Raw genomic sequence first — 20,822 nt, forward strand, 5'->3', positions numbered from 1 at the left:
CCTTTTTGTTCCAGGTTCTCTGGGAGATGCTAACAAGGGAGGTCCCCTTTAAAGGTTTGGAAGGATTACAAGTAGCTTGGCTTGTAGTGGAAAAAAACGAGGTAAGACTACGATTCCCCATTCAGGTACATAGATCAGAAAACAGTATTGGGGTTTTGCAAAAGACTTTTTCATCTTCTTCAAATTGAAAGTAAGTTCACGCTTATGGAAAGATTAGCAGTAGGAGCTAACACAAAGGGTCAAAGTGATGTTATTCCTCATGAATGGACCCTTTACATCTAATTGTTGCAGCTTCACGTCGTGATGCTGTAGATCAAAAATTGTACAAGTACTGTACTAGTTTCTCAGTCTCAATTGTAAAACCTAGGGGTTTGTTCTTAGTGATGAAAGAAGCCATTGCGTCCAAGGTAGGGGAACAGTTTAACTCCATCTCCTGCGTTTAGGACATCTTTTTTACTGTCCGGGAGTTGATATATCTGTAAGAGACCTTCAGCTACTTCAACTTACCTCTCCCAGCAGGAGTCACTATAGTACAAGAAACTGTCGCTTAGATGAGAATTTCAAAAATAAAAGAAGAAAAAATAGTTTCAAAAAAGGGAAAAATTACAGTTTTGCCACCTACGTTGAACACTACATTGAAGATGAGCTCCTCACTGGAATTGGCGAGGCAGTGGCATAACTGTTCCCTTCTTCATGCAGAGCCTTTCCATTTCAAAAGAACTTCAGTGGCGTAAACAGCGTTTGTGCTGTGTCCCCAGCCTCGCTTTTCTTCTTCCCACAAATTGAGGCTTTCAGTTAGTTGGACCTATGAGCCTACATCAGAGAACATGGTACATTCATATCAAAGAGAGCAACTACATTTTGAAAGGTTTAAAATTGTGACTGAAACGCACAGCCATGGAAATTCTCAGCATAAAGATGAAGCATCCAATATCAAGGTATTATGAGAACTTAGATCAAGTGATGGAAGCACGCAGTTGTCTTTGCAACACTGCAAAACAACTTTATTTCACAAAACTTCATTTCCACATCTTATCTGTGCCCGCCACAAAAGGGAAGGGTGCAGCCTTAGGATAAAATAATTTGCAAAAAGGTGAATATGTAGTAATATTCCCTTTTTAATGCCTTAAAAGAATTAGATTGATCTGCTCTCCATGGTGAGTGCAGGAACAAACTAGATCAATCAAAAAGCTGCTATTGACTGAGAGAAGCCAAGTTTTCATATTTATATCACATAATCCACAGTTACCTTATTAATTTGTCCTCCTGAGCCATTGAGATTGGACGAAGTGTTCATGATAGCTGAAGTTGATGGGAGAGAGCTGCCAATTTAAAGAAAAATGAAAAGGGGTAATATTTAAGAATGTGTATTACTCATTGTTTCACAGAGGCTGTTCTGTTTTAATTAAATGTGGTGGTTTTTCCTAGTGTGCTATTCAATCAGACCTCACACACAGTGTAACTGATTATTTTCATGGTATGAGAACCCACTTGTTTCTGTTCAGTTTCTTTTGCCAGTGAGATGATTAGACATTTAGTTCTGGGTTGACAAATAGAGTAAAGAAGGTTATTGACCTTCTGTTGACTTTGGAGCAGAATATTCAATGTCATTTTTTTCCTCTGTATCATTTCAGAATAAAGTAGGAGGAAATTTTATTTTAAAGCTGACTGAACTCTCCAAATATGTATAAGACAGAGTAATTAATATTTTTAAATAATATTTCATCTAAAGGAGGGCAGAATAGCTGTGAATCTAAAGCACTTTGAAAATATTGGAGCATCCATCAAGGACTTTTAAAGCTGAAGAAAAAAATGAATTTAGAAGCTGCCTTTGAGTAGTTGACTTGAGGCTTGAGAATCCCCCATAAATAGCCTTCAGGACCTCCTCAATGGGTGCATGAGGAGGCCATCTCCCTGTTTCTCTCTAGGGAATCCCCTGGAGTGTACTGTTTTATCCATGGGGTGATCTGATAATCAGCTAATAACAGATGGAGACTATTCAAATGCCTCCCCTATTGTATTTATTAAATATAATAGTCAGTTGAAAGAAACCCACATGGTGAAATATATTTTCTCAACTTTCTAGTGAACCAAATGCAGATTGGGTGCTACAAGGGTATTTATCCATTCTCATTCTGCACATTTGTTTCATTTATCAGAAATATGGAAATTAAGTTCAAATGTAGTTTCCATTGTCATCATTCAAGAAGATGTCTTCATTTCACCTCATAAATAGTGGCCCTTATTATCAAAACAAATTCTGTTGAGATAGCATTAAAATAATTCCCAAGGATTTATTTTATAATAAAATTGAGACTTTGACTTAAATATAATTTATAAAAATCCCTTCAACTTGTAATTATTTTATTTTATTTATTTTTGCTCTGGAATAGCTTGGGCTATTGAGTTGAAAAGAGAAAGCTGTAACTGTTTTTCAAAGGCCTCATTTAAATAAAGAATGACATGTTTAAACTTTCAGGGAGATATTTTAAATGTGAGCTAGTCATCCTAGACTCATTGGAAGTTGCAAAAATATTACAAAGAATTCTGTGTACCCTTTGCTCTGCTTCCCCCACTCGTGAGACATATATATATATATATATATATATAAAATATCAGAACCAGAAACTTGACACTGATACATTACTCTTAACTAGACTCTAGAGCTTATTTGTTTTCACCATTTAGGATTGCTTTTTGCATCTATAGGAAGATCAATACTTTCTAAAAATTATATCTGAAGGCCTTTGATTCCAAACCCCTAATAATGAAATAAGGTCTTCAAACAATAACTTTTTCTATTATTAAATTCTATTGAAGCTATAATCCACAAAATGCTGTTAAACTTTACAAAGCAAACAATGAACCATTATAGAAGACAGGAAGTTAAGAGAGTATTACTAATTTTTAAATCTTACAGGTATGTCTGTATGCCATTGGACTTTCCATAAAACTCAATTAGTAGTCATTCAGAATGTCCTGGCAGTATAACTCCATCTTTTCAAGTACATAAATGTGTTTTATTCTAAGTAGCAAAACAACTATTCTTTACTAACATGGAAATCCTCAAGAACTTAATCCATTTTTCTTGACTACACTTTAGAAAAAGATAATAAACTTGACTTAAAAAATAATTATTGCATCTTATGTAGAAAATAGTGCAAAAAAAAGGATATAATCTTTAAAAAAAATGTCATGCCTAATTTAGTGATTGGGAATTATTTTAATTTTCAATTTGAAACTTTTATTTTTAAATATTTAAGTTTTAAGTAGTGTTGCAAACCTGGTGCTAATATCTGATTGTTTCACAATGTTTTAATAGAATACCCACAGTTATATAATCACACTTAAATATTTTAGATTCTCTTTTAACGTACTTTTTAGTGCAACAAAATAATCCCTTACATAGTGTCTGAGTCTCGATTTAACTGATATTTGAACATGTCAGATAATTTAAAATAATTATGTCTCCTTTTTAATGTCTCACTTGTGGTATCTAAAAAGTTTGTCAGTATGAAAAGATCCACACCTATATTCAGCCAGTTCACATTTCAGTTCTTTGAAAATGTGCTGAAGTTACATTGAAAATGTTACCAGTTAGGAAAACTTGTCTTTCAATACACATGATGTGTGTTCAGTCACATAATTGCAGTCACTGTTTATATTAGTTGCCACCCCAAACGATCTTACTTTTTTTTTTAGTAAACTCTTGATTTTCTTTACTCTCATGAAAAGGTTTCCAGTTCTCATTACAGTAAAATAATAGTGCCCTTTACTACATCCTACTGTAGTCTATGAAATCACCAAACCAGAGGTTTAAAAATGTTTAGTGTAGTCTCTAACTTGCAGAGTTGCCTTTTTTTTTTTTTTTAGCTTTGCTTTAAAGTTTTATTTATTTTGGTTTTCTGATTTTAATTCCAAATACAGATTGTCTGTTATCTTGCCAAGACAACTATTTTTCTAGTTTTATATGTAGCCTCCTCCAAATCCAGTGAAATTGTTTTAAGTTTTTTATCTGCAAAACGCCTTGGCAAATAACATTGTAGAAAAGATCTTCCTACTACAGAGGTTCTCAGCTCTGTCACACCTGTGAGTGCCTGCTCAGTCGCTTAGTCGTGTTCAACGCTTTGTGAGCCCATGACTGTAGCCCACCAGGCTCCACCATCCATGGATTCTCCAAGCAAGAATACTGGAGTGGGTTGCCATTTCCTCCAGGGGTTCTTCCCGACCCAGGGATCGAACCCCAGTCTCCCATGTCTCCTGCATTGGCAGGCAGATTCTTTACCACTGAGTGATCTGAGAAGTCCCCTTCATACTCAATACTCTGTTTATAACAACTATTTAATGCTCCCTCTTTTTCCCTGAAAGGAAATTCAGTGGTAATACAGCCTACTACACACATTGTATTTTAAGTCAACATCATGCTTTAAATGTAATATAAGGAAGAAATAAATATGTATTGCACTGTATAAATGCTCAGGCATGATGACAGTAGAGATGATAATGGAACATTTTTAGATGCTTACACATAAATAAATAGAATTCAACAGCTACAAATGCAGAATAAAGATGGTTTATTGTGAGTATTAATGATTCCAGTACCATGAGCAACACTATATTGTAGGCAAGATTTTCCCAATATTATGGTAAGGTTATGAATAATGCAAAAATCAATATACCCTTGATTTATTTCATTTAGTATTTGCATTCATAGAAAGTTCAGAGTATTTTTAAAATATTCAAAAAATACTCTACTTATAAATCAAAGTTAGAGTCTAGGTTCAGAAAAGTATAAAGCTCATTGTTTTCTTGTCTTACTTACATGAATGCATATGGGGCATTTGAAATGTGGTGGAATGCAGGAGAATTTTTAATCAGGCTTTATGATATATTGAAAGATGGTCAGCATTCTTGACCTGCTCTAGGTACAACCCTCCAGACTTTAAAACAAAAATGTCTCTGTAGATTTGTAAACTGCCTCTGGGAGAATTACATGTTCTATGAGAAGCACTGCTCTAGAATGTTAGAACAAGACTAGTCTTCACATTATATTCTTTGTTCTATCAAGTCCTTATGTTTTATGGGTTTGGCTAAAACTAAGCCATGATGAGTCATCCATTCAAAATGTCTCATTTGCCACTGAGAAAATACTTCTGTAAATTATCTGTGTGCTCAAGATGTTTTCAGAAGTTGTACACCTATTGCCAAAGTTTAACTGGTTTCCTAGTTACCTGGCCTATTTGCAATTTTCATAGTTACCTATAAAAATACAGTGATAGGTTCATGGTTTAGATTTATGTAAGTTCTAACTTGCCCCTCTCCTACTGTAGTTTCTTTTGACCAGATTCTATATTTTGTTGCATTTGTTGTTCTGAACCTGATTTCTTCATCCACTATGATTCCTCTTTGGAGGAAAAGGTAAAGTGTCATTAGAGATTAGACACTATGAATCTAAACATAAATTCTCTCCAGTCACATATTAATCAAAGGATGTTTTAAATTTCATGTCTTGTGTATGCTACTAAATTAGTTCTTTCATATCTTCCAATTAGTATTTCCTTCCTTTAATGAGAAAATGCCTGTATTTTGTTTTGTTTTGGCTTATTTTTTCTTTCTCTCTTATAGAGATTAACCATTCCAAGCAGTTGCCCCAGGAGTTTTGCTGAACTGTTACATCAGTGTTGGGAAGCTGATGCCAAGGTATATATATATATATATATATATATTTGTTGTTGTTGTTGTTCTGAAATCTCACTTGATTGTCTGGCTTTGAGTTTTTAAAATGTGGGTTAATCAAATTCATTACAGAGCAAAACAGGGTTGCTGCTCCTTTGAGCCCCAGATTGACTGTGAAGGCTTTCTGCTGACATTTGCTTGGCATTAGACCTACAATCTCATTACTGGCTCTTTCTTACAGCACTCTGGCATTCTTGAGTCAGTAAAAAAGAATTTTGTTCCTTGTTTTTAATCTTCAATAATAACTCTTGCACATTCACATTATATAAATACTAGCAGACCATGCTTATTATAAACCAGGCACTGTTCTGAACACTTTAAGTATATCAACTCCTTTATTTCTCAGAATATCTCTATGAACTGGGTATTGTTAGTATCCTCATTTTACACGTGAAGAACCAAGGCACGGTTAAGTAGTGAGGTCAAGGCCACGCAGCTTGTAAGTGGTGGAGCTGGAGGTGGAACCCAAGCTGAGTGACGTGAGTCCCTGCACTTAACCCTCCACCCCACATTGCCTCTCTACACCAGAAGTCCAATGCGCTATCCATTGCGCTACAGAGCCCGACCACCACATTGCCTTTCTAACCAAAGACCATGCAAAAGTAGCACTCTAGAGAAGCTCGATATGCACTCCCTGTGGAGTTTCGGTGATGTTTTTTAAGCTATCACAATAGAGTTGGAAAAATTCCAAAATTGAGGCTCTCATGTGGTTATCACATTCAAGCATAAATGGCCCATTTCCCTTCCCTGCAAAGATTGGTTTAAAAGACTGTCACATACGTACAGAAGTGTTTATAGATAAAATGATAGGCGAGTCTTGGATTTGCTTCAAAATACAGTGAAGGGAAATGAACAATGGTATAGATTAAGTAGGATGGGCCGTGATGATTTTTGGAGTGATAACTATATGGAGGGTGTTCTCTCTACTTTGGGGTATGTTTGGAATTTGCTGTAATAAAAAGTTTAAAAATAAAAAGGGTCTTCACAGATGAAATATTAGAATAAGAGAGATAGACTCAAGAAAAGAACTAAAATTTTAAAGTTCAAATTTCTGCAGTCTTTCATGGAAATAAGTGTATCACAAACTGACCTTTTAAAAGATAGATCTAGAAAGAAAGAAAGAAAAAAAAAAAAAGACTTGAGAATGGAATTTCCTCCTTAATTTAAACCCAGTCCCTATATGACCTTCAAGAAGAATGAATGGTAATAACGCACACAGCCATTCCCTTCATCGCCTCAGGGGAGGTCTCCGGACCCCAGTAGAATCCATGGATGCTCAAGTCCCTTATATATAATGGGGTGATTCAGTCACGACCCTTCCCTTCACCCTAACTGGGGTTACACTTCCTCGCATTCAACAGCCAACTTGAACTCTGGTTGGTTGAATCCATGGATACAGAAAGCTGTGGTTTGTCTAGACGAAGTAACTCAGAAACACTTGGTGAGTATGGGAATCGTGTTAATATCACACAATTCAGGGTGAATCGTAAGTAAAGCACACTGTTCCATTCCACAAGTGAGAACAGCTGAACTCCAAGCACATCATTGTGGCCAGTAGTGCAGCAACGGACACAGAACCAAGACACCGCCTCTCCCCAGCCTTGTGCGTTTCACCCTGGCCCCAATAAACCAGCAGGCTCAATCCGCTCTCACTCCTGTTCGTCAAACGACCTTCACCCTTTTTAGAGTCCTGCATTTACTATTTTTTTTTATTAAAGAATTTAACAATTTTTAAATTGTTTAGTATTTTTGTTTAGGATTACTATTGTTTTATGAATTTTTTTGACAAAGTTGATAGGTTTTGAATGGTCTGTCTTGCCCCTCTGTGGGCCCTACTTTCATGTGTGATTTGGCAGAATCTGGGGCTTCTTAAGCATGAAGAGAAATGCCTGCACTTTGCAACTAATCCGGTGGAAATTATAAGTGGCTATTTGCAAGCTTTCTGTAGAATATTTATTTTATACGATTAAAATACAGTCTTTTCATATGCTACCACTTATATATCCATTGTGGCATATTTGGTCATTTGGGTAGTATTTTTCTCTCTGATGTGAAAGTGGAAGTCGATCAGTTGTATCTGACTCTTTGCAACCCCATGGACTACATAGTCCATGGAATTCTCCAGGCCAGAATACTGGAGTGGGTAGCCTTTTCCTTCTCCAGGGGATCTTCCCAACCCAGGGACCAAACACAGGTCTCCTGCATTGCAGGTGGATTCTTTACCAGCTGAGCCACCAGGGAAGCCCAAGAATACTGGAGTGGGTAGCTTATCTCTTCTCCAGGGAATCTTCCTGACCCAGGAATCAAACTGGGGTCTCCTGCATTGCAGGTGGATTCTTTAGCAGCTGAGCTATCAGGGAAGCCCTTTCTCTCTGATACTCAAATAGAAATTTCACCTGAAATTATTAGTGCTAAATTAGATGAATGCAACTAGATCACTGTAATTGTAATTATATTTCAGTATGCAAAGCAGGTTTTTAATTTCTTAATCTGTAACTCTGTACTACATTAATTAAAATTCTAAGAATATACATTTATGGTATATTAATTAAATGATAGTGTAAACACCTACACAATAAGGACATTAGATCCAGAGCTGATGCCATGAAGCTGGCATATCTTTTTAACAGGTAGTAAGCTGATGCTTCTTTAATACCAGAGAAATCTTGTCTTCTAGCACTGTGAAGTATGAAGAAAGTTTAGATCAGTTTTTTTTGTCTCCTAAATTCATGGCATTTTATTCTAATACAACTAATTATGCCCTTTTATATTCAATTTGATTATGCCTCCAGCTCACATTTCTAAGTCATTGCTCTCTCCTCTAGACATACCTTACACACCTTCTTTATTCCAGAAAGATGTTCTTTTCCTTCTTTGCTTTCCCCTCCTGATGACCTCATCAAGCCTTCCCCAGTTATCCTGTCTCCCCTGCCCGTACTCAGTACTCCTTTTCCTGAACCACAATCTGGGCTACTGCCTCATTTTGTGCTGTTGCAATTTTTAAAATATCTTTTCTTCCTAAATGGATTACAGGCTCCATGAGGGAAGAGAGTTAGTTTTTCTTTGTTTGCCTATAGCATCTTCTGTAAATTTAGCAAGTAGATGTACAATTTGTTGTTGACTAAAGTGGCCAGACCAAGGTTTATTTCCTGAGAGGCATGTTTTAGTTTTCTGGCTAGAAGGAAGGAAGGATTAGTCATTCAATCGTGTCTGACTCTTTGCGACCCCATGGACTCGGGCTTGCCAGGCTTTTCTGTCCATGGGATTCTCCAGGCAAGAATACTGGAGTGGGTTGCCATTTCCTTTTCCAGGAGATCTTCCCAACCCAGGGATTTATCTCAGGTCTCCTGCACTGCAGGCAGACTCTACCATCTGAGCCACCAGGGCGTTCTTCTCTGGCTAGAAGTATATAGCAGTTCAAACAGAAGTTGGTGCCAGCCCTATGCACATAGATACAGCAGTAGTTGGTTAAAACATATTTTAATTATTTTAATTTTCAGTCCTTAGAGTCTATAGAGTATTAACACATAGATTAAAATGTTCAGCTCACCTGTAGAAATATGTTCTTTTGCAACGAGGAGGTAGAAATGTGTACAAGAGAAAAAACTGCTATTAGATAAATGTTGGGTCATTCCAATGGGTTTGATCAGGTACTCAAAAGAAAACCTTTTTTTTTTTTTTTTTTAAGAAAAGAAGGAAGTAAAGGTGGGTATTAGTTCAAGTTCTAAAATGACATTTCTAAAAAAGGACAAAGCAATAGTTAAAGCTCCAAGTTTGATAGGAAGTAATATCTTACCCTTATGTGATAAAATATTTTGAAGGATTTAAGAGAATAGACCCTGGTTCTGTAACTTGCTACCTGTGTGATAACGGGCAATTCATATTTTTCTCAGACTGATCTTCCTTACCTATAATATGAAGATAACAAATAATGTATACAGATGCTTAATAAATGGTTCTGGTTGTGCCTTTTTAAGTAGGCAGAGCCTACATAATACATAAAAGGAAGCTAAGCCCCTTTGGAGGAAGATCCTAGACCACATGTTGTATTCTGTGATCAAAATACTCATGAAATATTAACATATGATTCTACATTGCTGCTATGTTCTGAATGTTCACTTTGATAATTTCCATCTGGGAGCATATTCTAAATATGAAATAAAGATTTTTCCAGGGATACTTGCCATCCAATTACAAAAAAAGTTTTACCTTATCTCAAGAATGATTAAGTGTAGGGAAAAATATTACTCTTTGAAAATTTGTCAGCTCCTCCTGCTTCTTTTCCATGAAAAATGAAAATCCTATATGTATTATATAATTAGCTCCTATACAAACAAAACATTTTTCCTGTTGCTACCTAACACATTGATGGAGAAATTAAAATGGGAATACATTCAAAGACAAATATAATTTTTTCAAATTTCCAACTTAAGGCACTTTTTGCTTATTACAAGATTTAATGTACCATCAGTGACATTTAACTACCTACGCCCTTTTTTTAAACACACACACACACACACACACACACACACCCCTTGAAAGAGGACAATAATGGCAGAACTCAGAATAAATATTCCAGTTTTATATTCCTAAGAAAAAATTACCTTTGTTAATGTAGGAAACACTCAAGTCCTGAGAGCAAGCCACCTCAACATTCTTTCTTCTTGTTTTTGTGCTCCTAAATTAAAATGCGTGTTTTAATTGCTGCAACTGTAATTTGTTCAGAAATGGTATAATTATGAGGCGTGATGAAGAGAGAATGTGCATCACCCTTTTATTATCTTTCTCCGTTTTTGTTTTAACCTTTTGTCTCCACCTTGGCTAGAGTCTAAAGAGATAGACTAGGGTAGTTTTTGCTAGCTAAAGAAATACACCTAACCACTGCTTTTTCAATTTCTGGTAAACAGTACCTGAGAGTTTCCTAGCACCAAAGCTAGTTATATTGTGGAATAAACATTGAGAACAGTGAAGTTATGATGGCTTTAAAATTGGGGAATTTTTTCTCTGAGCAACTGGTTTAGGAAATTGTATAAATTCTGATAGATTGATAAGTAATTTTCCTCCAACAGTTTATTATAAAAAAGTTGAAAGAATTTTTCAGTGAGGACTGGTATACCTATCACCCAGTGTTGGCATGAGTGCATGCTAAGTCGTTTCATTCTTGTCCGACTCTTTGCATCCCTATGGACTATAGGCCACCAGGCTCCTCTGTCCATGGGATTCTCCAGGCAAGAATACTGGAGTGGGCTGCCATGCCCTCCTCCAGGGGATCTTCCTGACCCAGGGATCAACCCATGTCTCTATGTCTCCTGCATTGGCAGACATGTTCTTTACCACTAGCACCGCTAGGAAGACCCCTATCACCCAGACCCTACTGTTAACTTTTACTATGCTTGCTTTATCACATAGATAGATTTCTAAAAGACTTAACTCTTTCCTTTCAGGAGTCTTTAATCATACCCCAAAGAGAACTAATTAGTACTTTCCTTACCTGGAAAAATACTGTAAGCATTCCAACCTTAGATAACACAATAGAAAAATTACATCTGAGCCTATTATGAATAATTGATTGAAAATAAGTATGGTTCCTATGCAGTCTGACAGTTGTGAAAGAACAAAATCAGGATATTACATCATATCTTATTTTGTTATGGTGATTTGACCTTATTACTATGCTTGTGGATTTTCTCTTAAAGATCTACTTTCCTAAGTCCCAACAAGTGATTATTTTTTTCTTCTTCAGAAACGGCCTTCTTTCAAGCAAATCATTTCAATCCTGGAGTCCATGTCACTCGATTCGAAGCTTTCTGACCAGTGTAACTCATTCCTGCACAACAAAGCAGAATGGAGGTAGGTGCCTCTCACCCCAGTTTACGTCATCTGGCTGCACGGGATTGTGGGTGACTAGCTTCGGACAGGAAGAGAACCTGGGAACTTGATGACAGTCCCAATTTCTTAGAAATTGGGGCTTTTTTGTGTGTTTTTTATGTTAAAAAATTTTGGAGATTGAATAAGCTCTCCATCTCATATGTAAGCAAACAGTGTTCCTCTAAGCTTGTTGGTTTATCATATATCTAAGTATTTAGGAAGAATATTGAAACAGTATCTTCTGAAACAAAAGGCAGTTACCAGACATTCCTTCTGTATACACTCCCTGTTAGGAAACTTTGGCCTCTGTCCCGTGAGAAATAAAAATACTGTCTGCTTGGAAATAGGCAGAGCACTTTTTCTGTTGATGGGAGAGGTAGGGAGACTGTAAAAACACTTTTAAAATAAAACTTTCAATGTTATAAATCCTATTACATTTTGTCAAATGTAAACAAACTTAGTAATGAGAGAATTGTATTGTGTGACGGGAAGAAGTAAGCCAGAGATGAGACATTTGAGCCAGGTCACGTGATGTACGAATATAAATAGCATGTTTGGGCTCTGACATTATTTCTCCCTGACTCAGCAGAGATTTAAGTAACTCACCCCGCTCTTGATAGCTATGGGTAGTAACATGACGCCTCACGCCACCTGCCGATAGCAAATGAATACTACAGGCAGTTAAAAATGACGGAGTTGTTTAGTCCTGTTGCACGTTTTTTTGGGCTTTCTGTTTGGTGTTTTACACTAACCTTCTTTATTTTTTATTCTTGGAGAATCTCTAGGACCAGTGAGTTAAAATGAATTTTTACTTAGTAATACAAAAGTAATACTGTTTGCTAGAGTCTAGGTATGAAGGACTTTGTTCTGGGCTCAAAAAATTAACAAAACATGTTAGTAATATTTGTTTCCTACAGTAAGAGATCAGCACACATCTAATCAGATCACTTCCCTTAAATCAGTATAAGGAGCTCCCATAACCCAAGGACAAAGGCCAAAAAACAAGATTCACGACACCCTCTGTGCTCTTACTTTATCTTGAGTATCATTCTACCCCTTAATTTTTGGCTTTGGTCCTTCAACATGTGTCTATTTCTCCCTCATACAGAATCCTTTCAAATGCAGTTTCTTCTGTATAAAATTCATCCAATTTCAGCAGCATACCAGCCGTGATGCCCAAACCCAACTTGGCTCTGATTCATATTACTTCAGATAGTGGCTGAAAACAGCTCTCCTTCAAGCAAGTGTGTCCTGACCCCAGACCCACTGAAGTTCCAGTTTATGTGCCCTGAGAGCATCTCCTTCATACCCTCTATTGAAATTAATAAGTTGTTCTGCAGTCTGTTGTTTAATAACGGCGTGTCTTGCTAGCTAACATGCAAGAGGGTCAGATCATCTCTTCTGTTCATCACTGTAACTGCAGTATCTAGAACATGTCTTGAACACTGTGGTTGCTCAACAAATACTTGGAGAAGGAAATACCATAGTAGTAATAATCTTAAAAGACATCGCCATATTACACAAGAGGATAGAAACATGTAAGTTGACTTGTTTGCTTTAATAGATGTGCTTCTTATATTCATTCATTCAGATATTCATTAAACCTTTGCTGGGAAAAGATGTTCTTTAGGTATGGGCTCTGGTGATGAACAGAACAGTAACAGTGCACTTGGAGTTTAATATTAGATTACTAAATACAAATATACAAATAACTTTTTCATGACTATTTTGATAAGTATTATGACAGGACAGTGCTGGAGGTCTGAGACTATAAAACCGTGAAATCTAATCTAGTCTGAGGGCTTAATAAAGGGATTCCCTGAGGAACTGCTGTTTGATCTGTTAGCCAAAGGATTAGTAGGATTTTAATACTACTATTAATATCAATGAGCTAGGGAGCCTTCAAAGTATGTCAATACAACCAGAAAATAGGGGGAAGTTGCTAAGTTTTCTGTATTAAGATGCAAAACCTCCATAAGACCAAAAGCAATACCCACCATCAATAAATTTCCTAGACAAATGCCATATTGTTACAGCTTTTTTCCTAGTTGATGTGTCAGTTCTTCTGAAAGTTTCTAGTCTCAGGACTCCATTACACTCTGAAAAAATCATTGAGGACTCCAAAGGGCTTTTGTTTAAATGAGTTACATCTGTCAGTATTTACTACATTCAAAATCAGAACTGAGAAAAAAGTTTAAATAGGTACTTATTGATTCATTTGAAAAACAATAATTAATCCTGCTTCTGCATTCAGCTTGTGGTGCTGTCCCATGTCAGGAAGCATGTGGAAAAGTCAATACTTGTGAGAATGAGAGTAGAAAGGTAAATCATGCCTTAATGTTATTCTGAAAACCAGTCTAACTTTTGAAAAGCTCTCATAAGCCCCCAGATTACACTTGGAAAACTACCACTTCTGTCTTTAAAGTAACAATTAAAATGTCATACTAAAGGACCTGAAATGGTATTTCACAAAAAAAGAAGTCAAAGGGTCAATAAACATGTGAAAAGTATTCAACCTCATGTAGCAGCCAAATAAAAGGGAACACAATTTATTCATCAGATTGGCACAAATTTATATCAGGAAAATATCTAGTGTTGTAAACTTCCTCACACTTTTCTGGGGGAGAAATACCTTTCTGGAGGAGTTTGACTGTATAGATCAGACACCTCTCCCACTGCCATTTCATCCCTAAGAAAATAAATGAGAATGTTGTGTGAGAATGTATGGACATTTGTTTATCACAACCTTTAGAACTATAAAACTGGAAGTGAGCTTCAAGTGAAACAAGATTGATTTGGTTTTTTGTGTGTGTGGTTTTTATGACTTAAAAAATTATGATAGCTCCATACACAAAACAGTGTTGAGTCTTATATACAGATCTGATAAATGGTTTTAAAATCAATGCTACAGTCCAGTATGTTCAGAATGATTTCATTTGTTCTAAAATAAAAAACATATTTACATGTACATATATGTGCACATAGAAAAAAGTAGAAAAAGTTCAATATTATCTTTTTTTCTACAATAACCTTGGATTAGTTGAATAACAAATATTTTTTAATGCTTCAAGCTAAAAAGATGAGAGAAATAAAATTGGTAATACATTAATGTATTTTAATAAAAGGCAAACAGTTGCCCAGAGTGCTTCCTCATTGACTCTGTTTCAGGAGCTAGTTAATCCTGAGAGTTGGAGAAAGGATATGTATCTTTACCAGAAACACTAAACTATACTTTAAGAGGCAGCAGAGCTGTTTTCATTGAATTTGGCAATTGATTAAAACTGTGGGGAATAATAATACTAATGAGTAACAATAATGAACACAGCTATTGTTATTACATTCTTAACCAGATGCTTGTACTTTATTTGGATTATCTTTTTAAATCCACACAGCAACCCTAACTTACATCACAGGTACAAGACCCAGGACAGTGACAGGTTGGACAACCTGCCTGAGATCATACCTGTGAGACAGAACCAGTGCCGGAAACCAGGGGGCCTGACCCCGGGGGCCCGCCATGGTACACACTGGTGGTGCTGCCCTTGCCCTTGTGGCCATTGTCAGGCCACCTGCTCATTAGCGTGCAGTGTTCACTTGACTCGATTGATTCCCGTGTAACAACGAGAAGCATCACAGGGCGTGATGGTTTTAGGTGATGACTTAGGGAAAACAATGACCCCACTCTGTGTGCCAACGGTTGAAAAGAGGAAAATGTTTTTTCAGGTCACCTGGACATTTCAACAGACTGCTCCTCTCCTTCCGCTGACTTTTATTTGGTGCCTGAAACCGTGCTTCTAGGGTCCAAAGTATGTGTAGGAAGTTACAAGTCTCAGTGAAGTTGGACTCCTGTCCTGCTCTGGCATTTCTGGCAAATGCTTGTTTGCTGATGGAGCTTCCTCTACACGTAAACCAGATGAAGCATCTAGTCTTAGAAAATTAAATGACTATTCTGAAAATTCTTTTTAAGACTAGATTATTAAAAACCACATCAACTATGCCCTTTCCTTTAACCTAATAAATGACAGGAAAGAAATCTACTAGTGTCTAGTGAGCCTTTCCTGTTCATCACATGTTCATCTTATTTCTCTTCCTATGATTAGCAATAGTGGCCACGAACATTAAGAACAGAAAGTGTGGTCCTCTTGGTCACGTTTTCAGCTCTCATTGCCCCATGTGACTGTCTGCAGGCCTGTGGTCACCTGCACTGAATGAGCTCCGTGGTACTGTGGAGACTGTCCAGGTCCCTGTCTCTTGGCAAAACACTCTGCTGGTTGCACTCTTCCTCGGTGATCAAAATACTCACTCTAGCACACCTTCTTAAAAACAAAATACACGGACTTCCTTGGCGGTCCCATTGCTAAGACTCCGAGCTCCCAATGCAGGGGGCCTGGGTTCCATCCCTGGTGAGGGAACTAGATCCCACATGCCCCAGCTAAGATCTGGCACAGCCAAATATTTTCTTAAAAAACATAAAGATTTTTTAAAAATTAATCTTTGAGAGTTGGATTTAGCACAAGTCATTTAATAAATATATAACACTAAGTGTAATATCATAATATATTATCTATTTATCTTGTAGTGTATATAATATGGCTGCTTTTATGAATTGATCTTTTATTTCAAAGTAAGTTTCTATTAAAAGAAGATAATTATAGTTCATTGCCTGTTTCTGACAGGGAAAACTGATACTGGTTGAAGTCAATCTTAGTGGATTTGGTTTAAGAGAAAAACCATAATTTCTATCAACTGAAAACATACAAACTTTATTTTCAGAACAGGAAGATTACATAAGTGCATCAACCAATGCATTTGATGCAAAAAATGCATCAAGAAAAACAGAGGGGACAGCCAGAGGAGCAGCTGTTTTGTGTTGCCCTCTGGATTGGGGTAGGAGAAGGCAATGGCAACCCACTCCACTGTTCTTGCCTGGAGAATCCCAGGGATGGAGGAGCCTGGTGGGCTGCCATCTGTGGGGTCGCACAGAGTCAGACACGACTGAAGTGACTTAGCAGCAGCAGCAGCAGCCGGATTGGGGTTACATCTCTTACGGCATAAGATCGTTGCTGTCAGGATCCTAGGGCTTCTGGGAAAGTCGTGTATGGGAGCTGACCCTGAAGACACAGACTGAGGAAGCCTGCTCATTCGGTGTTTTTCTGCAGCAGCTCTCAGCTTACCTAGCTTACTTAACTGTTGATCTGTTTTCCAGAAGGGCTCAGAATCAGAGTGCACCCCCAGAGCTGTAACTCGAGATGAATCCTAGGCTTAAATTACAAGTGAAATCAAATGTGCTGGCCATTTTACCCTGATCAGAAAGGACATCAGTGAGCTCAGCCCCCCTGGCAGGAGAGTTGGGACAGGGCTTGACAGCAGCCAGGCCCCTGCCACCTCCCAGAGCCCCGTGTGCCCAGCTCTGCGCCTCCTTTCTCACCCTCTTATTTACTGAAGATGACTCATTCTTTCTTTCCTTTCTGTTGCTTAAGTTTAACCTAAGATCTACACTGAGTTTTTCTTTTTTCCCCTCAGTCCTCCATTTGAAAAATAAAAACACTTATTTGTGAATGGGCATAATATTATGTCTGAAATATAAAATTTGGATTTTATGATACAGTCATAATTCTAAAAGATGATCAATTTGCTGCCTTTCTTTAAGGACTCTAGTATGACTTACATGGTTTTGTAACTTTCAAATGGCACCACTCAATGGGACAGAGGGTTGACAACAGATGCTTTTACACTTACTTTCCTGGCCTCCCTTGCTCTGCAGACAGCCTGGGAAGTAAAATGTGTGACCCAAGTCCAGATCCACCTCAGCAGCTGTTCCCTGAGTTGGATTTGGTCAAGTGATACCCACACCTTTTTGTTTTCATGTATTTACTTACCATCTATTCTGATTTTCCCTAAAAAAGGCAGACTTGGGCTGCATACATCTATTAACTTAGATCTGGGGGCTTCAAACTTCCGTAGTCAAGACCTCGAACCGAATCGCACAGTCTGACATGTAGGTAGGTGTGTCTCAGGGCACCTGGAAGCAGCTTTTGGCTCAGCAGCTCCCGTCTCCCCAGTCCCTTCCTCCTTCTGCGTCCTCCTCTCCCCCATCCTCTCTTCTTCCCTGTCTCTCCTTGCTCGCAGTCTCATTACTGTTGCTTTCCTCAGAAGGTCTGCAGAAACTCACGGGAAAGAACTTCCAACTCTCGGAGCATAAGTTTAGACCTAAGCATTAACAGTAGCCCTGAAGGAGAAAAAAACTTACACTGAGCCATCTTACCAGCTTTAATTTCCGTCAAGGACAGGTTTCTGTAACTGGACATATTGTTCCAGGTGGTGAGGCGGGTCAGCGCATAGAGTCTGGGAAGGAACTAACTTGCTTTTAAAATTATTAGAGTTAAAATGAACCTTAGAGTTCATCTGATCCAGGGTTTCTCACACTTGCCTGATTGTAAAAACAAACTCATATCAAATAATGGAAATTCCTAGGCCCTACCCAGCCCTACTCAATCATGAGCTCGGAGGAAGGGTCTTAGGAATCTATGTTGTGTGGTATGTTTTGCCCAGACAATTATTAGGATCAGGCAGTTTGCAGGGTCCCGATAAAAGGTAACCACCACCCCATACAGCTGACAAAACTGAGTCAGGTTAATCCGTAGATTGCTGGAGTTACTCAGCCAGTGAATAGGCTAAGGTGAATTTCTGAGTGGAGGGACAGTAATCATCTAACCAGAGTGTCATTTTCCCATCTCTCTCTATGCAAGATCAATACCTGTTTCTTGGGACTGTAATGAATATAAGATAAGCTGATATACAATAGAGCCAGAGGACTATGAGCATTTATTAAATGACTAAACCAGGACACCAGTTCCATGGCTCAGGCCCTAGACAGTGGTTCTTCACTGCTTTGAGAAAGTATTCCAAACTTGTTTCCAAGCTAGTTTATATGTTGATTTTGAAGGATATGAAAGATGTCCTGTTCTTTGCTAGTTTGTTGTTGTTGTTGTTTTTTAGTCACTAAGTCGTGTCCTACTCTTTGTGACCCCATGAACCGTAGCACTCCAGGCTTCCCTGTCCTTCACTATCTCCCAAAGTTTGCTCAAACTCATGTGCATTTAGTCAGTCATGCCATCCAACCATCTCATCCTCTGTCGTCCCGTTCTCCTCTTGCCCTCAGTCTTTCCCAGCATCAGGGTCTTTTCCAATGAGTCGGCTTTTTGCATCAGGTGGACCAAGTATTGGAACTCAGCTTCAGCATCAGTCCTTCCCGTGAATATTCAGGGTTGATTTCCTTTAGGATGGACTGGTTTGCTCCCCTCGCTGTTTACTGTTTGGTTTCAAAGCACAGGTTTTAGCCTTTTCCTTTGATTAAGCATCATGATGGACCCCTCAGCACATAACACCTCTTGAGCAAAGTTGCGATTTAAGCCAGTTATGTCCTCCTGCAGGTGTGAAATTGAAGCAACTCTTGAGAGACTGAAGAAACTAGAACGTGACCTCAGCTTTAAAGAGCAGGAGCTCAAAGAACGAGAAAGACGGCTAAAGATGTGGGAGCAAAAGCTGACAGAGCAGTCCAACACCCCGGTGAGTGCTCCCCGCGGGGCTCGCTGACCCCCACTCGGGAGACTGGCTGAGCATGGCAGCATGGCGCCTCCTCCCCTGCCGCCGCCTCATTTGCCGCCTGGCGCTGTGATGAGAGGACCTGCGTTTATACTTGAGCAGCGCTTCCTATCTCTTTTCGATTAACAAACTTCCAGAAATTTAGAAGAAAAGCTTATCCTGTTTCTGGCTCTGTCCCTGAGAACTGTTACTCTGTCAGTGTGTGTGTATGTTAGAATTACAAAAATAAAATTCAGTGTATTTTTGCACCATCTGCAGTGTACTTTGCACCATCAGGTCCCCAGAGCCTGTGCCTTGAGGCAGATGAACTCTTTAGAGTGAGTCTATCAGTAATTCATAAACACTACACCAAGGCAGTTAGCTGTCTGAGAGTCATTGATGTGTCAGAACGTAACCAGTTTTCCTTCTAAAAGCTAACTTAATGATCTATAAATGACGAGTATTAATATTCCTTACTCAATGTAGGGTCATGATCATGGGCAGCAAAAAAGTGGGAAAATAGTTCTCTCAGGACAAGCTTCAAGTATTTACTCTGCCAAGAAATATCTTGGTTTTCTCCAAATCTTGTATTTGGATTAAGATAAAAATTCTTCTTAAAAACTTCATTGTTTATACACTTAACTCGAGCTTATATGTTGACATGATATATTAAAGTCTAGTCAAATTTCACCATTCTTTCCTGTTTTTTTCACTACTGAAAAATAAAAATTCTATATTGAAAAAATATGACATTCAAATAAAAACAAACTACAAATTCATAAAATTAAATACTTAAGACAGAAATATAGAGAGCTCACAGAAATAACTTAAAAAAAAACTAGGACACCAACAGAAGCATGGGGAAAGACTATAGGTACATAATTCACAAAAGAAGAGGTACAAATAACTAATAAACATAAGAAAAGTTACTCTAGAAAACAAGGAGAACATTCTTCCCTATTTTAAATAATTTATTATTTAAAGAATTAAGTATAAATTTATCATTGGCTTTTCCAGGGTTTTAAATGGGTGATATATACCCACCTTAAGATGCACAAGAAATAATGATTAAAAGTACACTTGTTATATATTTTAAATTCATGTTTGATAGTTACTTTGGTGATTGTACCTCCCAAATACTTAAATGTTCTTTAATTTGTGATCTTCAAAAAACTTTCCTATTTTTAAAAGTCTTAATCTCCATTAAGCAGCCAGTGCCCAACTACTAAGTATTTAACAGTGTCGAAAGAATAAAATAGTTTGCCTCTTTTTCTGATTTATGTGGAGAAAGAACCTGATATCCAAAAAAGGAAACTACAGTGAAATTAAATGTTTATTATCAGATTTAACTTTTTAAAAAATGACTTTGGTTATCCAAGGAATCCCAAAGTAAGGAACTGAGTAACAAGTAAACTTACTTGTTATGCATAAGACTGTCTTGTGGTATTAAAACAGTACCACATTTTGTAAATTCTGTGAGTTGTATCTTGGCTTTCAAGAAAGAAATTTAAGGAAAGCTTCCTGTTATGGTTGAACTGGCAGACTCAGAAAGCATTACGCTAAGGATCTGCAAGGGAACATTGCTTCTCCCAGAACTGATGAGAAGCAAAAATATGGCCACCTTCTGAAGAGAG

General features: G+C 37.7%; 1 protein-coding gene across 3 annotated transcripts in view; it reads left to right on the top strand.

Moving 5' to 3' along the window:
• MAP3K20 (mitogen-activated protein kinase kinase kinase 20) overlaps positions 1-20,822 on the top strand; it is a 163,073-nt gene that overhangs the window by 93,771 nt on the left and 48,480 nt on the right. For all 3 annotated transcript variants that reach the window (XM_043488368.1, XM_043488370.1, XM_043488369.1), the window contains exons 8-11: positions 15-101; positions 5,626-5,700; positions 11,480-11,586; positions 19,038-19,173. In XM_043488368.1, coding sequence (XP_043344303.1) covers positions 15-101; positions 5,626-5,700; positions 11,480-11,586; positions 19,038-19,173 — 405 coding nt within the window. The remainder of the gene's footprint in view (positions 1-14; positions 102-5,625; positions 5,701-11,479; positions 11,587-19,037; positions 19,174-20,822) is intronic.

The sequence above is a fragment of the Cervus canadensis genome, chromosome 15 (genome assembly GCF_019320065.1).
Source record: "Cervus canadensis isolate Bull #8, Minnesota chromosome 15, ASM1932006v1, whole genome shotgun sequence".
NCBI classification, from domain to species: domain Eukaryota; kingdom Metazoa; phylum Chordata; class Mammalia; order Artiodactyla; family Cervidae; genus Cervus; species Cervus canadensis.